This window comes from Oryza sativa, chromosome 4, assembly GCF_034140825.1.
Source record: "Oryza sativa Japonica Group chromosome 4, ASM3414082v1".
NCBI classification, from domain to species: Eukaryota; Viridiplantae; Streptophyta; class Magnoliopsida; order Poales; family Poaceae; genus Oryza; species Oryza sativa.
In genome coordinates, this window is record NC_089038.1 from 34,053,630 (window position 1) to 34,069,345 (window position 15,716).

The window sequence follows — 15,716 nt, forward strand, 5'->3', positions numbered from 1 at the left end:
ACTTCCCTCGCTAGAGTTTAAATCGTAGTTTTCTTGAATTTTATATGCATCATTTATAGACGGGCTTTTAGCATGATTTTATTAAGGTTGAGACAACATGTGCACACAAGTCTTCTCGTGAGCGCAATTAATTACAATACTACTATCACTACTAGAGAAATGATCTTCAATCACGGTTTCTAACCCACTTTCAATCACGGTTCATAACCCACTATAATCCCGGTTATGAGAGAGAGACGTGGGAGAGAGATATTTATTTCCAATATCAACCGGGATTAAAGATATGATCTTTAGTCCCAGTTGGTATCACCAATGGAGACTATAGTTCGCTCGATGCCTGACATGGCCTGACAGTTATTGAACCGGGACTAAAAATGATTTTTAGTTCTTGTTGGTGTTACCAACCAGGATTAAAAATAAAAAAAATACCTCTAAACTTATAAACTGGGACTAAAAGTGCTTTTTAGCCCCGGTTTTTTAAAGAACCGGGGCTACTGTAAGAAAGCATCGACGAGTTGTTCTCATACCTCTCATAAACAGCAATTCTCATATGTAGACATGTTTGCAAATATGAGAAAAAAAAAACCACTATGAGTTCAATAGTATCTTCTCTTTACTGTCTCTTACTATAATCTTCCGTACATATAATTAATTATCCTATAATTATTGTAAATTAGTACTAAAATCGACCCATATACTATAGTCTACCTTCTCCGATCCCCAAAACTTTCTTGCTTCTTCCTGCTGCCCAACTTTATAGGACCAAATACTCGTATTAGAGGTGATCTTCTCGATGCTATATTGCGAGTGTGACTTTGGTATAAATGCTGGTTCGCCATCACGAATAACAAGGTCAACATGAATGGTCTTAGGCCACTCATACAACCTCGGGAGGAAAACCTTGTTCTGCATCGACTTAAGCTTGGTTTTTCTCATCATTGTCGTGTATGTTCCGGTGAACAATGCCCGTCCATCCAAGGATTCCATCTTCTCCCACTCCATTGTCTCCTCATTGAGTTTGAGGACATGGACAGGCGTACCAGTGTAGCCGACGAGGACAGCCATGAGCTCACCTTGATCAGACTCGAACAGGTAGCTGTCAACGCGATCATGCTCAATCCCAAATCCCTTAAGCTTATCAACAACCTTGAAATTATCATCGTGGTTGCACGGATCATACACCGCCAGCTTCCCGTCTTCACCAAGAACGTACAGCAGGCCACCATGGAGCACCGGGTTGCTGATCGGCGAGGCCTGAAGCTGTGCTCCTTCCTCGACGTTGAACTCCGTCAGGTCCCATGGCCCCCACTCGCCGTCCTCGTCTTGAATCGCGCGGGCGAGCCGCACCACGAAGATCGTGTTGACGCAGTACATCCTCCGGTCGGCGTCGTCGTAGACGATGAAGTTGAACCAGTAGAACGGCATCTCCGGTAGCTCGTCGACGGCGCCGGTGACGAGATCGGTTTGCAGGACCAGCTTAGGCAGGCACAGCGTGAGGCGTCGTCCGTTGGAGCAGCAGAGATTGGCTTCGGGCGGCACGTTGAGCGTGCAGCCGTCGACCTCGAAGCTCCTGTGGAAGTACGGGCTGTAGTAGCTGGCGTTGGCGACGCCGACGTCGGCGGAGCTGAGGAGGAGCGGGGTGATCCACGCCGGGTAGAACGGCGACACGGCGGAGCGCCAGTGGCGGCACGTCAGGGCGAAGCTCGGGTGGTTGGACCAGCCGAGCCGGTCGACGACGAGCACGAGCATGTCGAACGGGAGGGACGACCAGCGATCGTCCCGTCGTCGTCCCTGCGCCGCCGTCGTCGCATCCGCCTCCATCTTTTGCTTTCTCGATCGATCGTTCAACACCAGCGCACTTTACGGCGTGCAGGATCGGTCGAGAATTCGAGGGAGAGAGCTCTCTCTCTCTGTTTTTTTTCTCTCTGTTATATATGTGTTGCATGCCGCGTATTATTATGCTGCTTTCTTTTCGTGTTTTCTTCGGACTCTTGGTCATGAGTCATGAACGTGATCCACTCATCCACATCGATCGTGCATACGCTAGCTCCCGTCCCATCGTATACGTATTTCCCGTTTTTGATTCGTCTGATGCACATGGTGATGGGTGTAGCTATATTTATGGCGTCATATTTTTCATCAAAAAATAGTCGGCATATATTTACATTGTAAGTCCCTAAATTATATATGTAATTTTAGTGTATTTACAATGTAAGTCCCAAAATTACATATGTATCGATTTGGTGCTAACGTGCCACCCAAATTAAGTCATCTCGTGTTCGCACCCTGTCCGCGAGCAGCTGGTGTCCCATACAGATTTACTACTCAAAGACATGTTCAATACACAAGACTTAAACAGCTAGCTATTTCCAGTTTTTTTCATGCGACTTCTATATATGATGTTACAAAAAAAAATATCCGTGCATTGCAATAGGTAAAGGTATTTTTTTCCAGTGATACCACGCTATTTTTTTTAAGATAATGGAATGAAACATCCTGACATTTGCTCAAAAGAGCTACAGCCAATTATTACAATCTAGCACTCTAAAAGAAGCACTCTAAAAGAGTGTAGTCTAAAATAAAGCGAAACACACCAAACCTGTAGCGCCCGTTCCGTCGTGGCGCCTAGCGGGAAAATTATCTCCTAAAAACCCTAATTGCGAAATTTGTTTCTTTGCTTGTTGTCTAGTGTCCGTGCCATCTCAAGATCTCAATCCCCGATCTATCGTCGAGTTCAATTCCGAATCCAAATCCCTCCAAATCAAATTCCTCCGCAAAAGTCTATTTTGCCTCCCCCGGGGTTGATGGGCCGAAATTCTCTCGGCCCATCTTCTCCTCTCCCCCGGCCCTCTCCTCTCCCCGGCGCGCTCTCTCTCTCTCTCTCTCTCGCTCTCTCTCCCCCGGCGCGCTCCCTCTCTCCCTCTCTCCCTCCCCTCATCACAAACAACCGCCCGGTGTGCTCGCTTTCGCCCGTATCGCCGTGGTTCGCTCTGCCGCTCGCCGCCGCCGCACGCCGTCCATTCGCGGCTGGGTCGTCGTCTACCTCCCGCCAGCCCACGTGGCAGCCACGTAGGCGCCACGTCGGCGCCAGCTCAGCCGAGGTCGGGACGGGCCGACCCCGGTCAGTCCCTCCCCGTGCGCGCGTTCCACCGCGAGCCGTGAGGTTGCGCGTGGGCCCGCCGCACCTGCGTCCACCGCGAACCGCGTGCGTGCACCACGTCCATCCTCCACCCTAGCGCCGCGCCGCGTGCTCCCGCCGCACGGTGAGCCGAGCCGCTGACAAGCGGGTCCCACCCGGGACCGCGCGTGGTGAGCCCGGTCCACCGGACTCTCTCTCCTTCCTCCGCGCGCGCGCGTCTTGGGCCGCTCTGGGCCGCCTTCTTGGGCCGGCCGGCCCGTTAAGCTCGGCCGAGCCGTCCTTTCTCTCGGGCCGCGCCCTAGCCGCCCGAGGGATGTTTATATTCCCTCCCTCTCCCTTTTTCTTCTCTTTATCTCTTCCAAAAAGGATTTAATTAAATCATTTTCCTTTAGACCAAAAATCCAATAATCTTAGAAATTCAATATCTTCCCCACCGTAAATCCGTTTGACTCCGTTCAACTTCCAAAACTCCCCAAATCTCGAGATCTACCTAATGGCACGCTTAGAGGTCAGTAATAGGGCTTTATTTTCGCCGTTTGTTGAGTTGTTCCGTTTCGCGTGTAGTTCCGGAGCCCGAAGACCCGCAGTGCGAGGATTTCGAGGATCAAGCTCCAGATCTCGAGCAAGGCAAGCCACCTTTGAACATCTTGAGCCTATATTTGAATTTAATTATGTTGCTTGAAAAATATTATGCATTGATAGGATCGCACTTAATCTGTTGTCCCGTCTGCAAGGCAGATTGGCGGACCTACCTAGTTTGTTGCATTTGATCCTTCCTTTGATAATTGTTATACCATGTCCCCTTGTAACCATCCAGTTGCGTCTCGATATTCGTGCACCCAGTGCGAGTATCGACGGACGCCTTCAAACTTAAAATCTGAAAAACAACTTGGGTAAAACTTGGGTTTTACAAGAGACTTGGAAAACCCGACACCTGGGTCGGTGCTTGCGAACTAAATGAATTTCCAAAACCGCGGACCGGGGAACGTACCGGGTGTACGGTTTCCCGCTCTTGCACTTAAGGACCGTTTCCTTGGAATTTCATCCAAACATAAGACAAGTACGACCACATGGGTGGAATGGGACACCCCTGGCTGAGTAACTAGCTTATCAGGGGAGCCTTGATGCCGAGAGACATGTGGATTCGCCGGGGTGGTGTCGGGGAGGACCCCTGGGCTTCCTGGCACAGTATGGTCTGGGACCTAACCTGCTGTTGGTCTGGGACCCCTCTCGTCGGCATATGGTAAACCTGTGTCGGCTTTGGAAATGCCTTGTCATGAAAGCTTGGAGGTCTCCCGACGTGGCTGATCCCCACGGGCTGGGTGATCCGGGTTAGTAATGTCGTGTGGGTAAAGTGTACCCCCTCTGCAGAGGTTAACAAACTGTTCGAACAGCCGTGCCCACGGTCATGGGCGGATGTGAGGTGATTCCTAGCGTAGTTTTGTTTGACTACTGCTTGTGAAATTGCTGTTGTGGAAAGGGGTTCGATGTTTGAAAGATTCAGCAGCTGATGGGATCAGCTAGGCCCGGGTGGCCGTTTGAAAAGTTGTTGGCCCGGGTGGCCGTTTGAAAAGTTGTTGGCCGGGTGCCAACCTTGTTTCAATTCTAAAGACTGATACATTTGCACATACTCCGACCGGACGAGACGCTCTGTCTCATCCGAGTCGTTTGAGAAGCACTCACTTAGTTGTTTTCAGAAAAGAGTTCAAATAAAATCAATTGCAAAAACAACAGCCTTCCCTTGAAGCCTGCATTAAACACTTAATTCCCTTGGCTTGCTGAGTACTCCCGTACTCACCCTTGCTCTATATAAATAATCCCCCCCAGTTGCTGAAGAAGATGAAGCGGATCCGGCTGATGAGGAGTTCTTCCAGGAGCAAGCCGGCTACGATGAGTTTTAGGGTTTCGGCCTAGTTCCCAAGTCGCGCCTGTAATGATTGGTCCAAGTCCTGGCTTCCGCTTTCCTTTTGTAATGCAGTTGTGAGCTCGGGATCTGTCCGCAGCCCAACATGACTGTACTTCTACTCTATAATAAAGAGACTTCTGTTGCTGTGATATTCTGTCTCCCTGTGATACCAGCACTATTTCCTGGGACTGGTATCGATTAACAGGTTAATTTGGAGCGTCACGGGCTAGTTCCGGTCGGTACTAGTTCGGGGCGTGACAAGAGATGGTATCAGAGCACAAGCTTGGCCCTAGGACGAAACCCGACGCCTAGGACGACCCTAAGGATACTAAGTTCAAAACTACTTGCGAAAAGCTAAGGTTTCTTTTGTTTTCTTTATTTTCAATAGTTTGTTTCTAAAAATGGTTACTGATCCTTTCTCCCTTTTTCAAAATTGTAGATGGCAGTGAACGCCAGCTTCAGCTCCCACGGTTTTGGTGAGGGTCACCACGTCGCTCAGCTTCGTGACCTCGCCCGTTTCCTTGGCTTCTCGTGTCCCGAGTACACGGGGTACTCCGTGGACCGTGTTCCCCCTCACTGTGAGCTCTCTGTGTACCTTTACCCCCGTGGAGGTATACACGGAGCTGGCCTTCGTCCACACCACTTCACCGTGGCCAGGCCCACTCTCCAGATCGCGTACCAGGACCTCTCCTGGACTGCGCTTCGTCGCCTGGCCCACGACTACAGCCACCGTCTCGGGGGCTCCGCCTTCCGGCAGCTTCCACGCCTTCCTTCTGGCCACTCAGACGCCAGGTACCCTTGTCCGTACAGCGAGTCTCAGCCAGTGCTGACTCGCATGGTTGAGCTTTCGGAGGCTCAGGCCACTCAGCACGACCTACTCCTGGAGGCTTACCGCTCCCTTGCCCGCCGCTACGCCGCCCTGGAGGCCCGTCTGGCCGAGGAGGGTGTCACTTCAGTTGACACTGTCTCTTGGGACTCAGGCCGCCTCTGCCACGCCAGCCACCTGTCCTCCCACAGCTCCCGCGGCTCTGCCCGCACTCCCAGTGGCCCGCGCTCCCCCAGCTCGCGTGCGCCGTACTCACCAGTGTACTCCCCCTACCCACACCCAGTTAGCCCTTCCTACACCCCCGGACACACCCCAGTTGCTTCCTCCCGCCGTGGCCCACGCTTTATCCGCACCGCGCGGAAGCGTGTTGTTGGTTCTTCCACCGTGTTCCGTTTTCACTACCCAGCTCCCCCACCGCCAGCGGCCCGTGCTGCTGCCGGCCCTCGACAGGTTCCGCCGGTCCCTTCGCGTCAGCCGATCGACGTTTCTTCGACTGAGGAGCCGACCACAGGGGGCAGCCAGGCCGACGAGGAGTAGAGGAGGCAGTCTTCAGCAGCCGTCCGTGTGTTAGGCCCTTTTGTTCCACCGCCAACTCTTTTGGAGTCGTGGCGAGGTAGTGCGTGCGTGTGTTTGTTGTGGGTGTTGTTTGGTAGTCTGGTTCTCCTAGGTGGTGTGCGCGCAGTCAAGCTCGGCGTAGCTCTGTGACTTGTCCACACCCGTTGTATCAGGTGTCTTTATGATTTGAAAAATCCAGTTTATGCCTAGTGTGTGCTATCTGAGTTGCTAATTACTTTGCTCCTTGCCCTCCTAAGTGCTATCTGACTCTTACCCCGCCCTCTTCTGGGAGTTTAGATGGCTAGCCGTCCCCGCCGTGCAGCTCGTGCACCAGCCCGCTTTGGTTTTGAAAATGGTAGAGTTGAGCCAGAAGAAAATCATGAGTCAGCTAATGAGCAGTCTCACCACAGCAACCGTTCGCACCGTACTGCTTCCCGCAACGCAGAAGTTGAGCAACCCCGCCGCAGCAGCCGCTCGCATCGCACAGTTTCCCGTAATGCAGAGATGGAACAGTCTCACCGCTCTCACCGCACTGCCAGTCACAATTCTGGAGAAGAACGCCTCCCTTCCCCACCTCATGTGGAAAACAACATGCAACACTTAATGGCAGTTCAGACACAAATCTTGCAAGGATTAGCCGCAGCCGTAGCCGGTTTTCAGCATAATGCGCATGGAAATGGCCACCCTCACATGAGCAACAATAGATCCAAGCTGACAGATTTTCTGAGGTCACGTCCGCCAGAGTTCTCTCAGACCGTCGAGCCCGTTGAGGCTGACGATTGGCTGAAAGATGTTGATAGAAAACTCAACTTAGTGCAGTGTACTCCGGTCGAGAAGACGCTCTACGCCTCTCACCAGCTAAGAGGACCTGCTGCAGATTGGTGGGAGAATTACTGCAATGCACACCCTGAACCCACTAACATTGCTTGGGATGAGTTTGCTACGGCTTTCCGTGCAGCTCATGTGCCTGAAAGCACTATTGACATGAAGAAAGAAGAATTCAACAGACTTAAGCAAGGCAACAGCAGTGTCAATGAGTACCTAAGTATGTTCAACAAGTTGGCTCGGTACGCCCCTGAGGAAGTGGGCACAGACAAGAAGAAGATCAGGAAATTCTTGAAAGGAATCGCAGTTGGAATGAGACTCCAGTTGCTTGCTCATGATTTCCCCACTTTTCAACATATGATCAACAAGGCGCTTCTACTTGAGGATGCCAGAAAAGAGGCTACCGAAGAATACAAGAAACGCAAGTCTAACCATCAGGGAAATTCTTCCCGAGGCGCACCTTGCCCTCGCTACGGTCAACCCATGCAATACCACCAGTCGGTCACTCAGGCTAACCGCCAGCCAGGCTACGCCCCTCGTCCTCAGATGAACCGTCCGGCACCTCAGCCACAGCAGCGTGCCCCTAGTGGCAATACTGCGCCAAACAGTGTTACCTCTTTCAAGTCACCACAGGGACCGTCAGCAGTTCAGTGTTTCCGGTGCAACCAGATGGGTCACTATGCCAGACAGTGCCCTCAGAATCCTACCAACACCAGCTTAGGTCATGCTAATGGCAGCACTGCCAGAACTCCTACTCCAGCGGCAGCTCAGTCTCGTCCTAGCTCTCAGGCAAGTGGACAAGGTTCTCGTGCATCCAACAACTTTGGTCGAGGCCGGGTGAACCACATTCAAGCTGAGACCGCTCAGGATGCTCCAGACGTTGTGATGGGTATGTTCTCTGTCAACTCCATACCCGCAATAGTTCTGTTTGATTCGGGAGCTTCCCATTCTTTCATATCACAAGCTTTTGTGAAAAGAAATGGTTGGAAAACCCAAAATTTACGTGTACCAATGATAGTACATTCCCCTGGGAGGAATATAAGGGCAACTCAAGTATGCCCGGAAGTTAACCTTAGAATTGAGGAAGTTGACTTCCTAGCCAAACCGATAGTCCTAGACTCGCAAAGCTTGGACATCATCCTAGGGATGGATTGGTTGGCTAAGCACAAAGGACAGATAGATTGTGCCGAAAAGACCATCACCTTGCAAGGACCTGGAGGAAAGCAAGTCCGCTTTACCTCTAACACCCCTACCGCAAGTCGGTCTATCCTAACCTGTTTACAAGTCACCTCCTTGGAGTCGGTGCCCATAGTCTGTGAATATCCCGACGTATTCCCAGAAAAATTAACAAGTATGCCACCAGACCGAGAGATTGAGTTCGCCATAGAACTAGCGCCAAGCACCGCACCAATTGCAAAAAGGCCCTACCGAATGGCAGCTAATGAGTTAGCAGAAGTTAAAAGACAAATCGAAGAATTAGAGAGTAAAGGTTATGTGCGACCTAGCTCATCCCCTTGGGGAGCCCCAGTGCTTCTGGTTAAGAAAAAGGATGGCTCTGAGAGAATGGTAATCGACTATAGAGCCCTGAATGAAGTAACTATAAAGAACAAGTACCCGTTGCCACGGATTGACGATTTGTTCGATCAACTTAAAGGAGCAAGAGTTTTCTCAAAAATTGACTTAAGATCAGGTTACCACCAATTTAAAATCAGATCTGAAGATATTCCGAAGACCGCTTTCTCAACGCGTTATGGTCTATACGAGTTCACAGTAATGTCCTTCGGACTCACTAATGCTCCAGCGTTCTTCATGAACTTAATGAACAAAATCTTTATGGAATACCTGGACCAGTTTGTCGTGGTGTTCATCGATGACATCCTGATATACTCCAAGAATGAGGAAGAACATGCTGAACACCTGCGGCTGATAATGGAAAAGCTCAGAGATCATCAACTATTCGCTAAATTCTCGAAATGCAAATTCTGGTTAGACCGAGTAGCATTTCTCGGACACGTGATCTCCTCCAATGGTGTCGAAGTAGATCCCAGCAAGGTTGAAGCTGTACTTGCTTGGAACCCGCCCAAGAATGTGTCAGAGATCCGCAGCTTCCTTGGCTTAGCTGGATATTATCGAAGATTCATTGAAGGATTCTCTAAGCTAGCCAGACCTATGTCCGAGCTGTTAAAGAAGGGCAAGAAATTTCAATGGTCTGCAGCCTGTGAACACAGCTTTCAAGAAATGAAGAAAAGGTTGACCACTGCCCCAGTTCTCACCTTGCCAGATATCCGAAAAGATTTCGAGATCTTCTGTGATGCATCAAGACAAGGCGTAGGATGTGTCTTAATGCAAGAACGAAAGGTTGTGGCCTATGCATCCAGGCAGCTCAGGCCTCATGAAGTCAATTATCCCACCCATGATCTCGAGTTGGCAGCCGTGGTTCATGCTCTTAAGATCTGGAGGCACTATTTAATCGGGAACAGATGCGAAGTATACACCGACCACAAAAGTCTTAAGTATATCTTCACACAGACCGAGTTAAATATGAGACAGAGAAGATGGTTGGAACTAATCGAAGATTACGATCTTGGAATCCATTATCATCCCGGTAAAGCTAATGTGGTCGCTGATGCGCTAAGTCGCAAGGCCTATTGCAATGTAGCTCAAATACGGCCTGACCAAGATCGCCTGTGCAGAGAATTGGAGAAGTTGAGGCTGACCATGGTACAGTCAGGTGTCCCTGCCAGCTTGACAGTATAGCCTACCCTAGAGTCGCAAATCCGGGAGGCTCAGAAAGACGACGAAGGGATACAAGAGTTAATAAAAAGAATACAGGAGAAGAAAGACACCAATTTCTCCATGGACGACCAAGGCACAGTTTGATGCGGTCCACGCATCTGTGTACCGGCCAGGAAGGAATTAAGAGATCTCATCCTAAAGGAAGCTCATGAGTCCGCCTACTCCATTCATCCAGGAAGTACGAAGATGTACCAAGATATCAAGGCATACTTCTGGTGGGCTGGAATGAAGCGAGATGTCGCAGAATACGTAGCCTTGTGTGACATTTGCCAAAGAGTCAAGGCAGAGCACCAGAGGCCAGCTGGTATGCTACAGCCCCTACCAATTCCCGAGTGGAAATGGGAAGAAATCGGAATGGATTTCATCACCGGGTTGCCAAGAACCCCTAGCGGGTACGACTCCATCTGGGTAATCGTGGACCGACTCACGAAATCGGCTCATTTCGTGCCAGTGAAAACCACCTATGATGGAAAGAAACTAGCAGAACTCTACATGACCCATGTCGTATGTAGATTTGGCTGTCCCAAGAAGATTGTGTCAGACCGAGGCACTCAGTTCACCTCAAGGTTCTGGAAGCAGTTGCATGAAGCTCTCGGAACCGATCTAAATTTTAGTACGGCCTACCATCCGCAGACCGATGGTCAGACAGAAAGGGTAAACCAAATCCTAGAAGACATGCTACGTGCGTGTGCCCTGGATTTCGAAGGCACTTGGGATCGTTGTTTGCCGTATGCTGAGTTCTCATACAACAACAGTTATCAGGCCAGCATTCAGATGTCGCCGAATGAGGCTATGTTCGGAAGAAAGTGCCGCACTCCCTTGTGCTGGAATGAGGCGGGCGAAGCACTAGTATTCGGTCCTGACATACTCAAGACAGCAGAAGAACAAGTTAAGCTAATCCGAGAACGTTTAAAGACAGCGCAGAACCGTCAGAAAAATTTGGCTGACAATCGGAGACGTGACCTTGAGTTCGAAAAAGGAGATCATGTGTACCTGCGGGTATCACCCCTCCGTGGTATGAAGAGGTTTGGGATGTCCGGCAAGTTAGCACCCCGCTACATCGGCCCCTACCTCATAACCGCCAGACGTGGCGAAGTGGCTTATCAGCTTGAGCTACCTGAAGGTCTCGCAGATGTGCACAACGTGTTCCACGTATCCCAGCTAAAGAAATGTCTTCGAGTTCCAGAAGAGCAAGTTCCCCTGGGTAATATCGTACTGGAAAAGAATCTGACCTACAAGGAAAGACCGATCAAGGTTCTTGAAGAGGCAGAACGTCAGACTCGAAGGAAGACCATCAAGTTCTACAAAGTCCAATGGAGCAATCATTCTGAAGATGAGGCAACCTGGGAGCGAGAAGATCTTCTCCGCGCCGAGTTTCCGGAGCTGCTCCCTTAGGTGCTGAATCTCGGGGTCGAGATTCTTGTTAGGGGGGTTGGTCTGTAGCGCCCGTTCCGTCGTGGCGCCTAGCGGGAAAATTATCTCCTAAAAACCCTAATTGCGAAATTTGTTTCTTTGCTTGTTGTCTAGTGTCTGTGCCATCTCAAGATCTCAATCCCCGATCTATCGTCGAGTTCAATTCCGAATCCAAATCCCTCCAAATCAAATTCCTCCGCAAAAGTCTATTTTGCCTCCCCCGTGGTTGATGGGCCGAAATTCTCTCGGCCCATCTTCTCCTCTCCCCCGGCCCTGTCCTCTCCCCGGCGCTCTCTCTCTCTCTCTCTCTCTCTCTCTCTCTCTCTCGCTCTCTCTCCCCCGGCGCGCTCCCTCTCTCCCTCCGCTCCGCCCCGCGCCGCGCGCGCGAGCGCGCGTCGCCGCGCCGAGTGCCCCTCCCTCGCGCGCCGCGCGCAAGCGCGAGAGCCGCGCCCTGCGCCTCTCCGCTCTGCCCGCGTGCGTGCGCGTGAGCCGCCCGCGCCGAGCCGAATCTTCCCTCTCCGCTCCCTCGCTGCCGCTCCCCGCGCTCGTTCGCGCGCGCGCCCGCGTGGTTGCCGCCCGTGTCGCGTCGCGTCTGCGCCACCCGGTCCCGCTGCCCTGCCGCCTGCAGCCGCGCAACCGCGTGGCCCCGCGAGCCAGCGCGCGTGCCCGAGCCGCGCCACTCCATCCGCCGCGCCTCCCGTTGCAAGCCGCGCGCACGTGCCGTGGTGGCCGACCGCCCGGTCGCCGCCGTCGTCAGCCTCTGCACGCGCCTGTCGCCAGTGTCGCCGCTCTGCTCCAAACCGCCCCGCCGTCATCGCCGTCGTCACCGCCTCGGCCCCGCCACTCCCGCGCTAGCCTCCAAGGGACGGAGGCAGAGCCTCCCTCCTCCCTCTGCCGCGTCGCCCCCGCTCACCTCCTCCTTTTTCCCGAATCGGCAAAGGGGCAAGCCCCCTTTCTCCCCCTCCTTTTCCCCTTTTTCCTCCTCGCCGGCGTCATCTTCCCTGTCGCCGCTTTGGCCGCGACCGCCGAGCGCCAGCTCGCGCCCTTGACCGCGCAAGTCGGTTCCCAAACCGACATTGCCGCCCATTTAAACCCCAGCCTCCCCTTTCCCTCCCTCTTCCATTCGCCTCCGTGCCATTGCCGCCGCCCCCGTGCTCTGTCTCGCCTCCGCCGTCCTTCGCCGAGCGCCGGGAGAACCGGTGCGTTCGAGGACGCGGAAGGGGACTTCGGCCGCGCCCTCTTCTTCCTCTTCCCCGGCCCGAGGCCGGAGAGATTACTCCCGCGCCGTCGGCCTCTCGTCACAGCGCCCCGACCCGCACGGTAGTGCCTCTCTCCGTTCTTCCTCCTCGCTCCATCTCCCCCCTTAGTTTTCGGTAGTAGCTCGAGTAGCCCCCCCGTAGCTAGCCGGCACCGCCCCGACCCTTGCCGTCGCTCGCCGAGTGCTCGCCGCCATCGCCGCTCGAGCTCCGTAGCACCCGCTCGTCGCCGACCTGGCTCGGCGTAGCTCCGCCCAATCCGACGCTAGCATCGGATTCCCGTGGCCGCGTAGATGCTCTCGCCGCCGGGAATTGGCCCCTCGTGACCTCGTCGCCGTTTTCCCCTTTTCCCGCCACCGGTTGCCGCCGCCACGATTCGCCGCCGTCAAGCTCCCTCCGGCGAATCCGAGCCGTTGGCTCGTCTCCCCTCATCACGAACAACCGCCCGGTGTGCTCGCTTTCGCCCGTATCGCCGTGGTTCGCTCTGCCGCTCGCCGCCGCCGCCCGCCGTCCATTCGCGGCTGGGTCGTCGTCTACCTCCCGCCAGCCCACGTGGCAGCCACGTAGGCGCCACGTCGGCGCCAGCTCAGCCGAGGTCGGGACGGGCCGACCCCGGTCAGTCCCTCCCCGTGCGCGCGTTCCACCGCGAGCCGTGAGGTTGCGCGTGGGCCCGCCGCACCTGCGTCCACCGCGAACCGCGTGCGTGCACCACGTCCATCCTCCACCCTAGCGCCGCGCCGCGTGCTCCCGCCGCACGGTGAGCCGAGCCGCTGACAAGCGGGTCCCACCCGGGACCGCGCGTGGTGAGCCCGGTCCACCGGACTCTCTCTCCTTCCTCCGCGCGCGCGCGTCTTGGGCCGCTCTGGGCCGCCTTTTTGGGCCGGCCGGCCCGTTAAGCTCGGCCGAGCTGCCCTTTCTCTCGGGCCGCGCCCTAGCCGCCCGAGGGAAGTTTATATTCCCTCCCTCTCCCTTTTTCTTCTCTTTATCTCTTCCAAAAAGGATTTAATTAAATCATTTTCCTTTAGACCAAAAATCCAATAATCTTAGAAATTCAATATCTTCCCCACCGTAAATCCGTTTGACTCCGTTCAACTTCCAAAACTCCCCAAATCTCGAGATCTACCTAATGGCACGCTTAGAGGTCAGTAATAGGGCTTTATTTTCGCCGTTTGTTGAGTTGTCCCGTTTCGCGTGTAGTTCCGGAGCCCGAAGACCCGCAGTGCGAGGATTTCGAGGATCAAGCTCCAGATCTCGAGCAAGGCAAGCCACCTTTGAACATCTTGAGCCTATATTTGAATTTAATTATGTTGCTTGAAAAATATTATGCATTGATAGGATCGCACTTAATCTGTTGTCCCGTCTGCAAGGCAGATTGGCGGACCTACCTAGTTTGTTGCATTTGATCCTTCCTTTGATAATTGTTATACCATGTCCCCTTGTAACCATCCAGTTGCGTCTCGATATTCGTGCACCCAGTGCGAGTATCGACGGACGCCTTCAAACTTAAAATCTGAAAAACAACTTGGGTAAAACTTGGGTTTTACAAGAGACTTGGAAAACCCGACACCTGGGTCGGTGCTTGCGAACTAAATGAATTTCCAAAACCGCGGACCGGGGAACGTACCGGGTGTACGGTTTCCCGCTCTTGCACTTAAGGACCGTTTCCTTGGAATTTCATCCAAACATAAGACAAGTACGACCACATGGGTGGAATGGGACACCCCTGGCTGAGTAACTAGCTTATCAGGGGAGCCTTGATGCCGAGAGACATGTGGATTCGCCGGGGTGGTGTCGGGGAGGACCCCTGGGCTTCCTGGCACAGTATGGTCTGGGACCTAACCTGCTGTTGGTCTGGGACCCCTCTCGTCGGCATATGGTAAACCTGTGTCGGCTTTGGAAATGCCTTGTCATGAAAGCTTGGAGGTCTCACGACGTGGCTGATCCCCACGGGCTGGGTGATCCGGGTTAGTAATGTCGTGTGGGTAAAGTGTACCCCCTCTGCAGAGGTTAACAAACTGTTCGAACAGCCGTGCCCACGGTCATGGGCGGATGTGAGGTGATTCCTAGCGTAGTTTTGTTTGACTACTGCTTGTGAAATTGCTGTTGTGGAAAGGGGTTCGATGTTTGAAAGATTCAGCAGCTGATGGGATCAGCTAGGCCCGGGTGGCCGTTTGAAAAGTTGTTGGCCCGGGTGGCCGTTTGAAAAGCTGTTGGCCGGGTGCCAACCTTGTTTCAATTCTAAAGACTGATACATTTGCACATACTCCGACCGGACGAGACGCTCTGTCTCATCCGAGTCGTTTGAGAAGCACTCACTTAGTTGTTTTCAGAAAAGAGTTCAAATAAAATCAATTGCAAAAACAACAGCCTTCCCTTGAAGCCTGCATTAAACACTTAATTCCCTTGGCTTGCTGAGTACTCCCGTACTCACCCTTGCTCTATATAAATAATCCCCCCCAGTTGCTGAAGAAGATGAAGCGGATCCGGCTGATGAGGAGTTCTTCCAGGAGCAAGCCGGCTACGATGAGTTTTAGGGTTTTGGCCTAGTTCCCAAGTCACGCCTGTGATGATTGGTCCAAGTCCTGGCTTCCGCTTTCCTTTTGTAATGCAGTTGTGAGCTCGGGATCTGTTCGCAGCCCAACATGACTGTACTTCTACTCTATAATAAAGAGACTTCTGTTGCTGTGATATTCTGTCTCCCTGTGATACCAGCACTGTTTCCTGGGACTGGTATCGATTAACAGGTTAATAAAGAATCTATTCCTTTGTTATGGCCAATTTGCATTGATTACTTTATTCCTGGATACCTTGGGTTGTTATAACTTGACTAGTTGAGCTTTATATATTGGTTCAGCTAGATATTAGATGTAATTGCTTAGCCATGCTTAGAAACATTAGCACACTATTGGGATAACTTATGACTCATTATTATTTAAGGATGGCTTAATGATACTTCACGATGGTCAATCGTGATTGGTTAATTAATTATTTGCCAACTAA

General features: G+C 52.5%; 1 protein-coding gene across 1 annotated transcript; it reads right to left on the minus strand.

Annotated features, from left to right (window-relative positions):
• Positions 1-591: 591 nt before the first annotated feature.
• Positions 592-1,902, minus strand: LOC4337263 (uncharacterized). Its single transcript, XM_015779867.3, has one exon. It carries the CDS (start codon positions 1,819-1,821, stop codon positions 664-666), a length of 1,158 nt encoding a protein of 385 aa, XP_015635353.1. The 5' UTR covers positions 1,822-1,902; the 3' UTR covers positions 592-663.
• Positions 1,903-15,716: the final 13,814 nt, after the last annotated feature.

Coding starts and splice junctions, on each gene's coding strand:
- LOC4337263 (XM_015779867.3), bottom strand. CDS start 1,821: ATGGAGGCGGATGCGACGACGGCGGCGCAGGGACGACGACGGGACGAT.